The sequence below is a fragment of the Puma concolor genome, chromosome C1 (assembly GCF_028749965.1).
Source record: "Puma concolor isolate L17-30 chromosome C1, mPumCon1.1.hap2, whole genome shotgun sequence".
Taxonomy (NCBI): Eukaryota; Metazoa; Chordata; class Mammalia; order Carnivora; family Felidae; genus Puma; species Puma concolor.
The window spans coordinates 193,343,137-193,357,119 of NC_141674.1; the positions used below are offsets into that span (position 1 = coordinate 193,343,137).

The 13,983-nt window shown below is 38.7% G+C and overlaps 1 protein-coding gene across 5 annotated transcripts in view; it reads left to right on the top strand.

The window, feature by feature from the left end:
• ZDBF2 (zinc finger DBF-type containing 2) overlaps positions 1-13,772 on the top strand; it is a 32,191-nt gene extending 18,419 nt beyond the window's left edge. For 4 of the 5 annotated variants that reach the window (XM_086719437.1, XM_086719439.1, XM_086719438.1 and 1 more), the window contains one exon: positions 1,702-13,772. In XM_086719437.1, the coding sequence (XP_086575563.1) occupies positions 1,702-9,073 (7,372 nt within the window). In that variant the 3' untranslated portion in view covers positions 9,074-13,772. The remainder of the gene's footprint in view (positions 1-1,701) is intronic. The other variant, XM_086719440.1, reaches the window with a different exon arrangement.
• Positions 13,773-13,983: the final 211 nt, after the last annotated feature.

The window sequence follows — 13,983 nt, forward strand, 5'->3', positions numbered from 1 at the left end:
CAGATATGTCATTTCCAAGTATCTTCTCCCATTTGGTAGGTTGCCTTTTTTTTTTCTCTAACGTTTGGTTATTTTTGAGAAAGAGCGTGCGTGCGCCCACATGAGTGGGGGAGGGGCAGGGGGAGAGAGGGAGACACAGAATCTGAAGCAGGCTCCAGGCTCTGAGCTGTCAGCACAGAGCTCACAAACCTCGAACTCACACACCTTGAGATCATGACCTGAGCTGAAGTCAGACACATAACTGACTGAGCCATTGAGGCACCCCGAGTGGTAGGTTGCCTTTTGGTTTTGTTGATTGTTTCCTTCACTGTGTAGGAGCTTTTCTTGGATGAAGTCCCAATAGTTTATTTTTCTGGAAACATACCTAGGAAGAAGTTGCTCTTACTGATGTCAGAGACGTTGTTACTGTCTGTGTTCTCCTTTAGGATTTTAATGGTTTCATATCTTACATTTAGGTCTTTAATCCATTTTGAATTTATTTTTGTGTTTGGAGCATTATCTCCAATAGCCAAGTTATGGAAACAGCCCAAATGTCCATTGACTGATAAATTGGTAAAAAAGTTGTGGTATATATATACAACGGAATACTGCTCAGCCACGAAACAGAACAGAATCTTGCCATTTGTAACCATGTGGCTAGAGCTAGAGAGTATTATGCTAAGCGAAATAATTCAGTCAGCGAAAGACAGATACTGCATGATTTTACCATATGTGGAATTTAAGAGACAAAACAAACGAGCATAGGGGAAAAAGAGAGGAGAGAAAAGTCAAGAAACAGACTCTTAACTATAGAGAACGGATGGTTACCAGAGGGGAGGTGAGTGGGAGGATGAGTGAAATAGGTGATGGGGATTAAGGAGGGCACTTGTTGTGATGAGCACTGGGTGATGTATGAAAATTCTTGAATCACTATATGGTACACCTGAAACTAATATATGACACTCTATGTTACCTAACTGGAATTTAAATAAACACTTCAAAAGAAACGACAATGTGTTAAGATTTGTGAATTCACAAACTAACATTTGTGAATGATTACTATTTTCCGGGTCTTTTAAAAAATGCTCTTTACGTAGTAAAACTAATGTACTCCTCAAAACAATCTCTTGGGGGAAAATAATACTATATTCTTTCTCTAGGAGAAAACCGGAGCCTGGAAGGTGAAGTGACTGATGTTAAACTTTTTACTGTTTACCACTCTGATATATGGCTTTTTTTTTAAGAACAGTTTTCATGTTTAGGAGCCATCTGTGTTGATTTTATTCTTTTTTAATTAAAAAAAAAGTTTTTTTTAAAGTTTATTTTGAGAGAGAGATTGCGGGTGGGGAAGGGGAAGAGAGAGAGGGAAAGAGAGTCCTGAGCAGGCTCTGTGCTGTCCGTGCAGAACCTGACTTGGGGCTCGAACTCAAAAACTGTGAGATCATGACCTGAGCTGAAACCAGGAGTTGGACACTCAACCAACTGAGCCACCCAGGTGCCCTGCCATTTGTGTTTATTAAGTAGCAATTGGTGGAGCTTCTTCCATCTCCTGCACTGATTTACCTACCTGAAAACACACATAGTGTACAGCCTCATGGGATTGCCTTGATTCTTTGTCCCCTTAACAACTGGGCCCAGGACGCAAAGAAAATAACCTTTATTATGCCTTTACCTTAACATTCTATTAGAATATATTTATGGATTTTTCTCCTTGCTTTCTAGATCAATGCAAAATGAGAGACTTCTTACGAATACTGCGTCACCTACCGTGTCACCTACTGCGTCACCCTCTGAAGTGGTTACTGTTGATGATTGTATTTCTGAAGAAATGACTGATGATGCTGCTGGTGTCAAAGGAGAGAGCTCCCCCAAGGGTTTTGAACCTAGTAAAGAGTTACATTCTAGACCTAGTAAATCTCAGGAATATATACAGGGGGTTTCAGTTAGACCATCGGTTATCCAAAAACTGGAGAAGGGACAGCAGCAGCCCTTGGAGTTTGTTCATAAAATTGGGAGTGGTGTGAAAGAATTTAATCCAGTTGGTATTGGTCAAGCTACAAATAATAGACAGAGCTTAATATGTCCCTCGGTGATTTCTAGTGCTCCTGCTAGTTGTTTACCTGGAAGTTCCTATGACAGACCGGTTACAACTAAAACGACTAGGTCACCAGCAGCAGCCAGTTTGGGTCCAGTCAGAAAATGTGACCCAAACAAAGTTGACAGATACCTTGAACAGCCAGACAGGGGCTCTAGAAATTCTGTGCTATCATCCAGTCTAGAAACTTCTTCAGTTTCATATCAGAAACCTAAAGAATCAGACAGAAAATCTTTATGTACAAATTCAGATAAATTGATTATACGGGAAGATGTAAAGTCTCAGTGTAAAACTTTGTCAACTGGCGCTAAAGTCCGTGAATTTATGGGTACTGAAGGCTCTTTAAAATCTGAATCTCTTTCCAAATTGGCTGTAAACCAAGCAATCAATGTGAATAAAACTGGTATGCCTTCTAATAAAGGACTCTTTGAAGATGCTGCTGCAAAGCACCGTGAGAAATTCTTTTCAGGTATGGATCAGACCCAAGAGGAAAAGCATTTGGTTTTTAATAAGTCAGCCTTTTTGGAACAGAAGAGCTCAGTGATTTCTGAAACAAAGTTTGCTCGTGGCTGTCTTCAGTCAGCATGTAATCAACCCGAAGAGGCTGCACAAGACCTTTGGAAGGAAGAGCAAGTTGACCAAGAAGATAAAAACTATGAATCGAGAGCTTCTGAAATGAGTTTTGACTGCAGTTCTTTTCATTCACTGACTGACCAGTCTAAAGTGACGGCCACAGAAGTAAATGTTTCAGAGGAAGTATATGCTGATCTGCAGTGTAAGAATGATAAATCTTATGTTTCTGAAGTAAGTTCTGATGGTGCTGGCTCTCTTCAGTTGGCTACCAACCGGACTCAAGTAATTGTTAAAGGTGTAAGTGCTCAGAAGGCAAAGCCTATTAGCCTGGTTGATGAAAGCTATGAATCTAGTGATTCTGAGATTAATTTTGATTGTGATGCCTTACTTCAATCACCTGATGACTACCCCCGACAGCCTGCAAAAGAAGGAAACCTTTCTAAGGAGGAACACCTTGACTTGGTTGATAAGAACTATGGATCTAGTAGCTCCGAAATAAGTACTGATTCTGCTTTGCCTCTTCAGTCGCTGGGTGACCAACTCCCAGTGGCTGTCACAGAAGCAAAACTTCAGAAGGTTCACATTGGCTTGGTTGATAAGAACTATGGATCTAGTTGTTCTGAAACAAGTACTGATAATGATGTTTCTCTTCAGTCAGTAGTTGACCATCCCCAACTGGTTGTCAAAGAAAGAAGCCTAAAGGATAGGCATGTCTATCTGAAAGATAAGAGCCATACATCCAGTAGTGCTAAAGAACATCTTGATTATGTGGTCTCTCTTGACACAGTGACGGATGAATCTCAGAGGGCTGTTGAAGAAATAAGTCTTCTGGAAGAGAAGAATGAGCCTGTGGATATGAACTATGATTCTCATGGTTCTGAAATGAGTTTCCACACAGATGCTCGATTAATGGCTGGCCAATCAGGAGTAATAGTTAAAAAAGTAAACCTTCGAGAAGTACCTGTTGACCTGGAGGATAAGAGTGTTAAGTCTAGCAATTCTGATCAGAGTTTTGATTCTAATGCTTCTCTTTATCAATCGGTTAGTGATCAGCGTCAAGGGGCTCTGGGTGAAATAAGCCTGAAAGAGTTAAATTTTGATATGGAAGTTAAGAGCTATGGATGCTCCAGTTCTGAGCTGACTTTTGAATCTGATCCCCCTGCTAGGTCAGGTACTGAGCAGTCTGAGATGGACATTGAAGAAATAAGAAAAAGGCACATTAATTTGGAAGATCACTGTGGTTCAAATAGTTCTGGAATAACTTTTGATTCTGATACTGCTTCCCGCTCAGGAGGTGACCAGTCTCAAGTAGCTATTTATGTGGAGGAACCTAGTCCTCTGGAAAATAAGACTCCTAAGTCTTGTGTTTCTGAAGTAACTTTTGACTCTGGCATACCTGTTCAGTCGGGAATGAATCAACCTGGGCTAGCTGTTAAAGAAGTAATCGTTCAGAAAGAAGACTATATCCACTTGGGAAGGAAGAATGTGGAGCCCAGTGGTTCTGAAATAAGTCTGGATTTTTATGTCCCTCCTCATTCAGTGATTAACTCTCCTGAAATAGCTTTGGAAAAGCTAAATCTTCAAAAAGAAGAGCAGATCTACCTGGAAAGTAAGGTAAATGAACCTAGTGTTTCTGAATTAAGCTTGGATTATATTTTTCATTCAATTACTGGACATTCTAAAGATCCCCTTCAAGAAGTCAACCTTCAGAAAGAAGAGCACATACACTTAGAAAATAAAGGTAACGGACCTGGTATTTCTGAAATCAGTTTGAAACCTGACATGTCTTTTCATTTAGTGACTGATCATCCTAACATAGCTGAACCTGACATGTCTTTTCATTTAGTGACTGATCATCCTAACATAGCTGTGAAAGAAACAAGCCATCAGAAAGAACACATAAACTTACAAGATAAGGAAAGTGAATTAAGTGTTTATGAAACAGGTTTGGATTCTGGTATCCACCTTCATCAGTCAGTGACTCAGAAGCCTGAAATAGCCGTTAAAGAAATATGGCTTCAAAAAGAAAAGCTTGTTAAATTCAAAAGTCAAAGTGCTAAATTTAGTGGTTCTGAAACAGGTTCTGATGTACCTCATTATTTAGTGCCTGAACCTCAGATAGCTGTCGAAGAAATCAGTGTTCAGAAAGAAGAACATGTTCTAGAAAAGCGTGACAAATACAGTAGCTCTGGAATAATGTTTGATGCTGATGTCCCTCCTCAGTCAATGACTGAAACACCTCACATCGCTGTTTTGAAGGAGGACCGTGTTGACCCGGAAGGTGAAAGTACTGGATCGAGAGGTTTTGCAATAAATTTGGATATCGGTGCCCCTCTTCATTCAGTCATTGGTCAACCTCAGCCAACCCTCTTGAAGGAAAGAAACGTTCTTCTGGAAGATAAAAACAGTGAATCTAGTCATTGTAAGGTAAGGTTTGATTATGGTGACCCTCTTCGGCCATTGACTGGGCAATTTCAGGAAGTGGTTAGGAGAACAACCCTGTGGAAGGAAGAGGATATTGGACTGCAAAATAAAGTGTTTGAAACTAGTGGTTCTAAATTAATCCATGGTTCTGGTGTTTCTCTTCAGCCCGTGGCTGATCAGCCTGAAGTGGCTGTTAAACGAGTAAACCTTGAGAATGAAGGTCATGTGAATGTGGAAGATAAGCACAGCCAATGTAGTGGTTCTGAAATGAGTTTGGATTCTGATTTCTTGGTTCAGTCCATAGTTGATCAACCTCAAATAACTATTTTGGATCAGGACCATATTGAGCTAGAAGAGAAGCACAGTCGGTCTGGTGGTTCTGAAATAAGTTTTGATTCTGAGGATCCTCTTCAGTCAGTGGCTGACCAGGTTAGAAAAACCGTTAAAGAAATAAGCCTTTGGAAGGATGAAGTTGATGTGGAAGATAAGAGGGATGAAGGTGATGTGGAAGATAAGAGGGATGAAGGTGATGTGGAAGATAAGAGGGATGAAGGTGATGTGGAAGATAAGAGGGATGAATCCAAGGGTTTTGAAATTGTGTATGATTCTGATATCCTTTTTCAGTCAGTGGCTGGCCAAACTGAAGAAGTCGTTAAGGAGATCAACCTTTGGAAGGAGCACGTTGACTTGCAAGGGAAGATTGTGGAACCTATTGGTTCTAAAATAAATTTTGATGCTAATGAACCTCTCCATTCTGTGGCCAATGAAATTCAAGAGGCCATTACAGCAGAAATAAATCTTCTGAGGGAAGGGCATGTCTGTCTGGATGATAAGGGCTATGAACCCAACGATTCTGAAATAATTTATGTTTCAGATATCCCTCTTCAGTCCGTAGTTGAGCAGCCACACATTTTGGAAGGGGAACATGTCAACTTGGAAGATAAGAGCAATGTTTCTTGTCCCGAAATAACTTTTATTTCCGATGATCATCTGCAGTCAGTGGCTGACCAGCTTCAAAAATCTGTTAAAGAAGTAAGTCTTTGGAAGGAAGACCGTATTTACCTGGAAGATAAGAGCTATAAACTTGGTGACTTCGAAGTAAGTTACGATTCTGATGTTCCTGTTCACTTTGTGGCTGATCAGTCTCCTCTGACTGTCAAAGAAATAAACTCGCAAAAGAGGGGTCATACTGACCTAGAAAGTAAGAGCTGTGGACCTAGTGTTTCTGAAATAAAATGTGATTCTGGTGTTCATTTTCAGTTAGAAGTTGACCAGTCTCAAGTGGTGTGCAAAGAAATAGATCTTCCGAAGGAACGGCATCTTGGCATGGAAGTAAAGAGCAGTGAACCTAGTGATTCTGAAATGATGTGTGATTCTGATGTTCCTCTTGAAATAGTGGTTAACGAACTTCAGGTGTCAGTTAAAGAAGCAAATCTTCGGAAGATGCTCTTTGTGGACCTGGTGACCAGTGATAGTGATTGTGAAGTGATTGCTGAGTCTGATACCCCTTTTCAGCCAGTGATTGACTCCCCTCACATGACTGTCAAAGAAATCGATTGTATAAATACGGAAGATTTTGATCTAGGTGAGTGCTGTGACTCTTGTGATTCCGAAGTAGGATATGTTTGTGAAGCATCTCCTCCATCAATGACAAATGAACCCAAAGAGACTTTCAAAGTAGTAAACCAGAAGAAAGACTATATTATTCTCCAAGAGTCCAGCTGTGAGTCTTACGGTTCTGAAATAAAATTTCAAATCGATCCCCCAGATAGGTCTGTGACTTACCCATTGCAAGGCTCTGATAAAGAAATGGTGACATTTGTTGACTCAGAAGCTAAGAGTTGTAGACCTCATAGTCCTAAGACACACTTTAAATGGGAAGACAATTCTGAGCCTGTGACTAGCAAACTTCAGAAAGCTGATAAAGGAAGCAACTTTTGTCACAGGAAAGACGAAAATACTGGCCGAAAAGATAAGCACTGTGAATCGAGGGGGTCTGCGGCGACTCGCAAAGCCTCTCCTGGGTCAGCAGGCCGTCAAAGGGCTGGTAAAGGAAACCCGAAGTTAAAACATGCAGATCGAGAAAGTAGGAGCTGCGAACCATGCGGTTCTGGGATGAGTTTTCAGTGTGATCGCTCTCTTCAGTCTGATAGTGGCCAGCCTCAACAAGCTGTTAGTAAAAAGGAAGGATTTAAGAAGAGGTCTGTGGACCTAAAAGGAAAAAAAGGCGATTCCCGTTCAGGCCCTGTTCTCAGGGTTTCTTCTGTAAGGAACCGGGAAAAAGCAAAGGAGGTCATAGAAGACAATCCCGATGAACCAGTTCTCGAAGCCTTGCCTCATGTCCCTCCTTCATTTGTAGGCAAGACATGGTCTCAGATAATGAGAGAAGATGACATGAAAATTAATGCTCTGGTGAAGGAATTCAAGGAAGGTCGTTTCCACTGCTACTTTGATGACGACTGTGAGACCAGGAAAGTAAAAAAAAAAAATTTGAATAAAGGAAAAAAGATTACCTGGGCTGACGTTAGTCAGGACACTGCAGCAATTCAAGTTTTTTCAGATGGTGATGATAATGCAGGTGGCATTTCAGATACTGATGACTTTTCAGTGGCCTTAGATAAACCTAGCCATCATCCTACAGCAAAGAGGCCTTATGAACAATCCTGGCGAGTGGCTTCTCGATGCCAGGCTGTAAAAGTCAGCCATGGAACTCAAACCAATCTCACAAAAGAGTCAGCGACAAAAGCAAGTGGACCAGAGGAAGACTCGCCAACAAGGAAGCGTTTACTTTTACAGAAAGACAGAAAAATGAGAAACAGAGTGCAAATTGGAACACTTGAATTTCCTGAAACATGTACTAAAGTTTTGAAGCCTTTGCAACCCAATGCCTTAGTCTATGTTATTTCTTCAAATATGAAGTTTCAGAATGGTGAATCCTTCAACTTTGCTAAAAAGTACCTTGGTGGCAGAAGTAGTCGAGATGTTAGCATACAGTACAAATATAAGCGGAGGTCCTTTGATTACTATGACCCATTGAATAAGAAAATTGTAACGAATCCTCCAGAATCTGACAGAAATAACTGGCTTCAAATTCACTTGAGCGACCTAAGCTCCAGTTCAGATGAAGATGGTCCTGCAGAAGGCTTTGATCCAACAGGCATTTTGACGCTAAGAGATGAACTAATGGCCTATCCGGGGGCGCGTATTTCTCCCGAACGTGTGCCAAGACCAGGGACTTCGAGTGCTAGGCAAGTTCCATCGGGAAGTAATTTCCAGTCAACTCCTGTAGGCGGCGATGCTGCCAGAACCTCCCCCAAATCAGCCACACGGAAGATACTGGAAGGTAAAAAGAAGATTCAGAGAAGGAAGATGAAAACTAGCAAGCCAGGTTTCCCCCAGAAGGTTTATAAACCAATTATTCTCCACCAAAAACCGAGAATCGCTTCCGAAAAACCGTCCATTTGGATTCGGACCAAACTAAGTGATATAATTAGGAAGTATATTTCAAAATACTCTGCTTTTTTGCGTCGCAAATATCAGTCCAGGAGCGCCTTTATTCGACTGCATCTTAAGAAAAAATGCGACGTCACTAAGTCAAAGAAGGCGAAGAAACCAGCGAAAATGCCTTTGGGCTCACCGGCTCCCTCGGGGCCGCCGGGGCCACCGGTTCCCTCGGGGCCACCGGGGCCGTCGGTTCCCCCGGTTCCCTCGGGGCTGCCGGTTCCCTCGGTTCCTTCGGGGCTGCCGGTTCCGTCCGTGGCGGCTGCTGAGGGGCAGTTGGGAGCAGTCCCTAGCTGTTCTCCCAAGCCACCTGTGCAGAACTCTTGGCCCGCTGCAGGAAGAAAGCGGAATGGTACTAAAAAACGCCCTAGGAAGAGAAGAAGAAAGCCTTTTAGACCTGTTAAAATATATGCTTTGAGAAGCTTATATTCTCAGGTACCGTACTCTGATAGGATGAGGACTCGGCTGTCAGACAAATCGCCAGCTAATGAGGCCACCTAGAAGCGTTTCCGTTCAGGCTAGCTGAGGATTCGGTACTTCACTTGAAATACATTTTGTGCACATAGCTTTCCCAGCTTTGGTGGAAAAATTAACCTTCAACTATTTTGCTACAGACATTATTTTTCAGAACTTTTGTAATTCATTTAAAATTCGTGTTTAAGGTCCTTTTTTTTTTTTTTTAAAGATTCAGACACATCCTTTGTCCATTTGCTGTAGAAGAGCTTCATTTTAATTTATATCCATAATTTAGCAGAGGATACATTTTTTCTCCCTCAAATCCTGTCCCTCTTATTTATTTTTTATGGTTGTATCTCATGTCAGCAGGTTATCATATTGCAAAAATGAATGTGGCAAACATTAAATGCTATCTTATTTTTACTTTTTAAAAATTGGAACAAATGAACATGTACTTACATTCTGTGTGTTTCAGAGTGGCATTGTCAACACCGTATTCTAACTGGATAATTAAGGAGAAACTATAATTATCTCAACTTTTGAATGAAGCTGATTTAAATAATCAGAAACAAAATATAATTTATCTTTTAAAGCATTCAAGAAAATGAGATTCCATGATCTTTAATCGAGTTTTTAAAAACTGCCTAGTGATTTTATATACATAAACAGAAACTCCTCCTGCTTCATTTAAATTGGATCTGCAAGTCTCTAACTTTCCTTATTTGGACACACGCACATATACAATGTCTGTAGGCTTTTCTTTAGCATTATTAGATCTTAATGGGAAAATGATCTTGCCAGTGTAATCAATGGTTTCTACCACCTTTATTCCCCTCCACCTCAAGTGTTGGTGGTTTATTATGAAAATCTGGGTTATCTTATGGCCTTACCTCTTCAAAATATTTCAGCCACTACCATATCTTTTTTTGTAACAGCTTGAACTGAAATTATTGGTTTGGTAATTTGGGCAGACCATTAATTGTCATTAACAAACTATTTGTAATCTTACTATTTCAAAAGATCTAGTGAAACTGAATGACCTACACGGAGGCCAATTTTTCAAGGGAAAAACTACACATTTGTACGTTAGTTTGACTTTCCTTAAACTTGCTATCTGATTTTAATAGTTCAAACAAAAGATGTTAAGCAGTTTGGGTCTGAGATACTCAGAATATGTTTTGATCCTTTATTCAGAGACACTGGTCCAGTTGGTACAGATGCATCCAATTATCCTATTAAGACAAGGATCCTGGATCCTATTCTATCATTAATGTTAAAGGAAACACGAATTTCAACTATATTGTACAAACCATATTTAATTGAAACTAGATCAGTGTACCATGATTTCAGAGATAAAAATGTGTTACTTTAGAATTAATGAAATATAGTGTAACAGTTGGTGTCTAAATGTAGTTTTATTTCAGGGGCCATTTTTAACCTGTGGGTATGTTATGATGGTGTTCTGTTGTAATTTCTTTACTTCTAAATTTAAAACAGTTATTCTGTTGAAAAAAAATGGACAAATGTTTATATTTTTAGTTGCAAAGCAACTTCAACCCTGCTTCCTATACAAACCTATTTTAATTCCCTTTCTTAAGACAACATTATGGGCCACTAGTTTAAAATAATCTTCCAGTTTTCGTTTGGAAAGCAAACTGTCCTACTGATTAGGAAGTAAACAAGCAGCTAATACGTAAAAATATTCTATTTGTGGGTATTGGTGTCTTTTTTTCCTATAGCTTAGACGCGGTAATTTCCTTAAGTACTACTGGTAGGCATTCTGGATGCTTTTTGCTTAAGTTAAAAAGCAAGAGATCACATGGAAATGATGTACTCCATAACTGTGATGTGTCATATCTATTGTGATTACATCATGCAGAGCGGACAGTTCTCACAATTCAAATGATCAAAAGCAGTTAAAAAATTTTACTACTTTTTTCACATTGGAAACTCTTCTAAATACCGTTTTTTTGAGAGAAAAAAGATTTATATTTAAAATTTATACTACTAAAAATATCAAAGTATAATACAGTCCTAATTATTTTTTTTAACATTTTGGAAATATTTATAAGTTCCTGTAATCATTATTTTAGACAAGTTTGAAAACTTGAAACTGTAAAAATTATAATTTAAATTAAATTAGAAATGAATTACTTTCAGAATTTGGTAGGATGTAAGATGTGCCCCTTTGTCAAAATATTTTTGCTTAATTTGCAGATTAGATGAAACAGTTGGATGTTTTTTGTGTATTCAAGAATGCATTAAATTCTTTTAATAGTAAAAAATTAAATTATAACCACAGTGAATATTTTATTATTCTTGTCCTTGTTCAGTATCTTGCATAGATTTTTATTACAATTGTCCCAAGTTATACAGTATGTGGACAATATTGTGTGAAGTGTGTTTTGCATTTGTGCATTTAAATTATTTGTGTAATTAGGGCTCTGAGTGACACTTTTTGGTAAAGAGAAACTATATTTAAATATTCAAGCAAGTATATATTTCCATGTAAAGCTAATGTGAAGACTAATGTATTTTTTATAATGCAGTTTAAAGAGTAAATTTGTTTTCAAAGTTATCAAGATAAAATTTATCAAATATTGAAATTTGTCTCTACTTTCTCCTCATGTTAGGAAGTTTTTCTGGGAACACTTAAGGAATCAGAGAATAACGAAAACAAGTTCATTTTATAAATGGTCTTAGAGATAATAAATAAGAGAATATAAATGTTGATGCTGGTGAGGAAATAGTTTAACCAAAGATATACAGGTATGTTCATGGAGTAGTTATTTCAAAGGATTAAAATGAAACAACTATTTATTTGACTGGTGGCGTAGTGGGTTAGCAACTGTTCACTTTGTATACCTGTATTGAAAGAGTCAATGAACAGGATTGAGTTCAGGAGGCAGTATCTACATCATTATCTGACACCTACTGGGAAGAGAGAACCGTAGCGCCTCCAGTATCACAGCGTATATTATAAAGGACAAGAAAAACATGGAAAAGCGTACGTATGTCACTGAGGTGGGGGCCTTTGGCCTCAATAGTATCGACTGCTGGGTTTTTTGGTCCCAGATTATATTGTTAAGATACAACAACAGCCTACTTTTTGTGATAAAAAATTACTAAAGTAAAAATATGTGATGGATGTCCATATTCAATGAAGGACTTTTATATGGAGAAATAAAATGTGGAACATACTGAAAAATCACGCAATTAGGGAATTAACACATCAAAATGTCAACTTGAGAAAATGAGTGGCTGAGGAAGAGTCTCAACATTTTCTGAAACTTTATTTAGACCCCAAATGTTAGGGAAATAATATAGTAAGTTTCCTTTGTTCTTAGACTTTATATGTATATTTAAAAAGTTTTCCCCAAATATTTTGAACCATTTACTTTGATTAAGAAATAGGTCTAGGGTGAACTATAATTTGTTGCTGAATCTTTAAAGTATGAACTTCTACTTTATTTACGTTTATAATTTATTATATGCATGTTGTTTTTCTTTACATGCATTTTATTTTCTAAGTTTTTAAGCTGGACGTGTGTGTGTGCGCGTGTACATCTTGAGCCCTTACAAGTGCCGGGCACTGTTCTAAGCTTTTAAACTGTATTATCTCATTTGATCTTCAAAGAGCCCTTATGAGTTAGGTACTGTGATTGTCACTAAATAGCTCTATGCCTCAATTTTGGGATTACAAATGAGTTGTTATTTAATGTAATCAAATGGGGATTACAGTCAATCCCCAGTGCCAGGACACCACTAATCTACTGTCTGTATAGTTTAGCCTTTTCTGGACATTTCATATAAATGGCATCATACAATATGTGGTCTTTGTATCTGGCTTCTTTCATCTACTATAGTGTGTTTGAGGGTCATTCATGTTGTAGCATGTATCAGTATTTTGTTCTTTTTTATTGCTGAGTAGTATTTATAATTAGTTTTTAATGAAGCTGGTAACAGAATGCTGGTCTCCTGATAAATATGATAAAAGCTGTTAGGCTTGAGGCTAGCTGTTCCTTTATAACTCTCATACCTGTTACCCTCGATTACCACCCCAATTCCAAGACCAACTGGATATCTGCCTTTTTAAGTGCCCTTATCCCATACTTGAATGCTTTGTACTTCCTCTGTCTTTGACTCTAACTCCCTTTACTGCCTATCTTTGCATTCTTCCCACTGTGCTTGGTGACTTCTCACTTTCAGTGTCAACACATTATCCTGTGTTCTCAGTCTTTTCGCAGTGGATTGCTTGAATGTAACCGAACTGAGAATCACATCCAAGGTGCCCGTTATCCTACACGTGCTGTAGAGCCAGGAAATGTTGGTGATGGTACTGGTCATTCTTCTTTACAATTCCTCTCCTATGTGACCCAGTACATACCATCGAAATCAACATTGGTATACCCCTCTTCTTCATAGACCTCACTTGGAATTTCCCGATTGTTCCAAAATGTCCTCTAGAGGTCCAGGATTTGATCCAGGATCACAGACTGTCATGACTGTTGAGTTTCCTTCTGTATGGAGCAGTTCCTCAGCCTTTCTTTGTATTTAATAACTTGACATTTTGAAGTGTGCAAACCAGTTTCTTTGTGGAATGTCCCTCGGTTTGAGTTTGTCTGGTGTTTCTTTATAGTTAATGCTTTTGTGGGGGGGTGGGCAGAAATTCTGTGGACTTTCTCAATGTATCATAACCGCAGCCATGTGATGTCAGTTTGAATAAAAGTGGTGATTGAAAATATCCAGTCTTTGTCTTTATCTTAGAGGAGTAACTTTTTAATAATCTGAAACGGGGGCACTCATAGTGGGTAGGTTGAGTTATTAACATATAGTTATACATTTTTTCACAACTGAACTTTGAAGCAGTTGTGACAAAATTTTTTTGTTGTATTTATCATCTAACTCATCATAGGTTAAGATAGTAGCTTATGTGTACACTTAAATGTTACTTA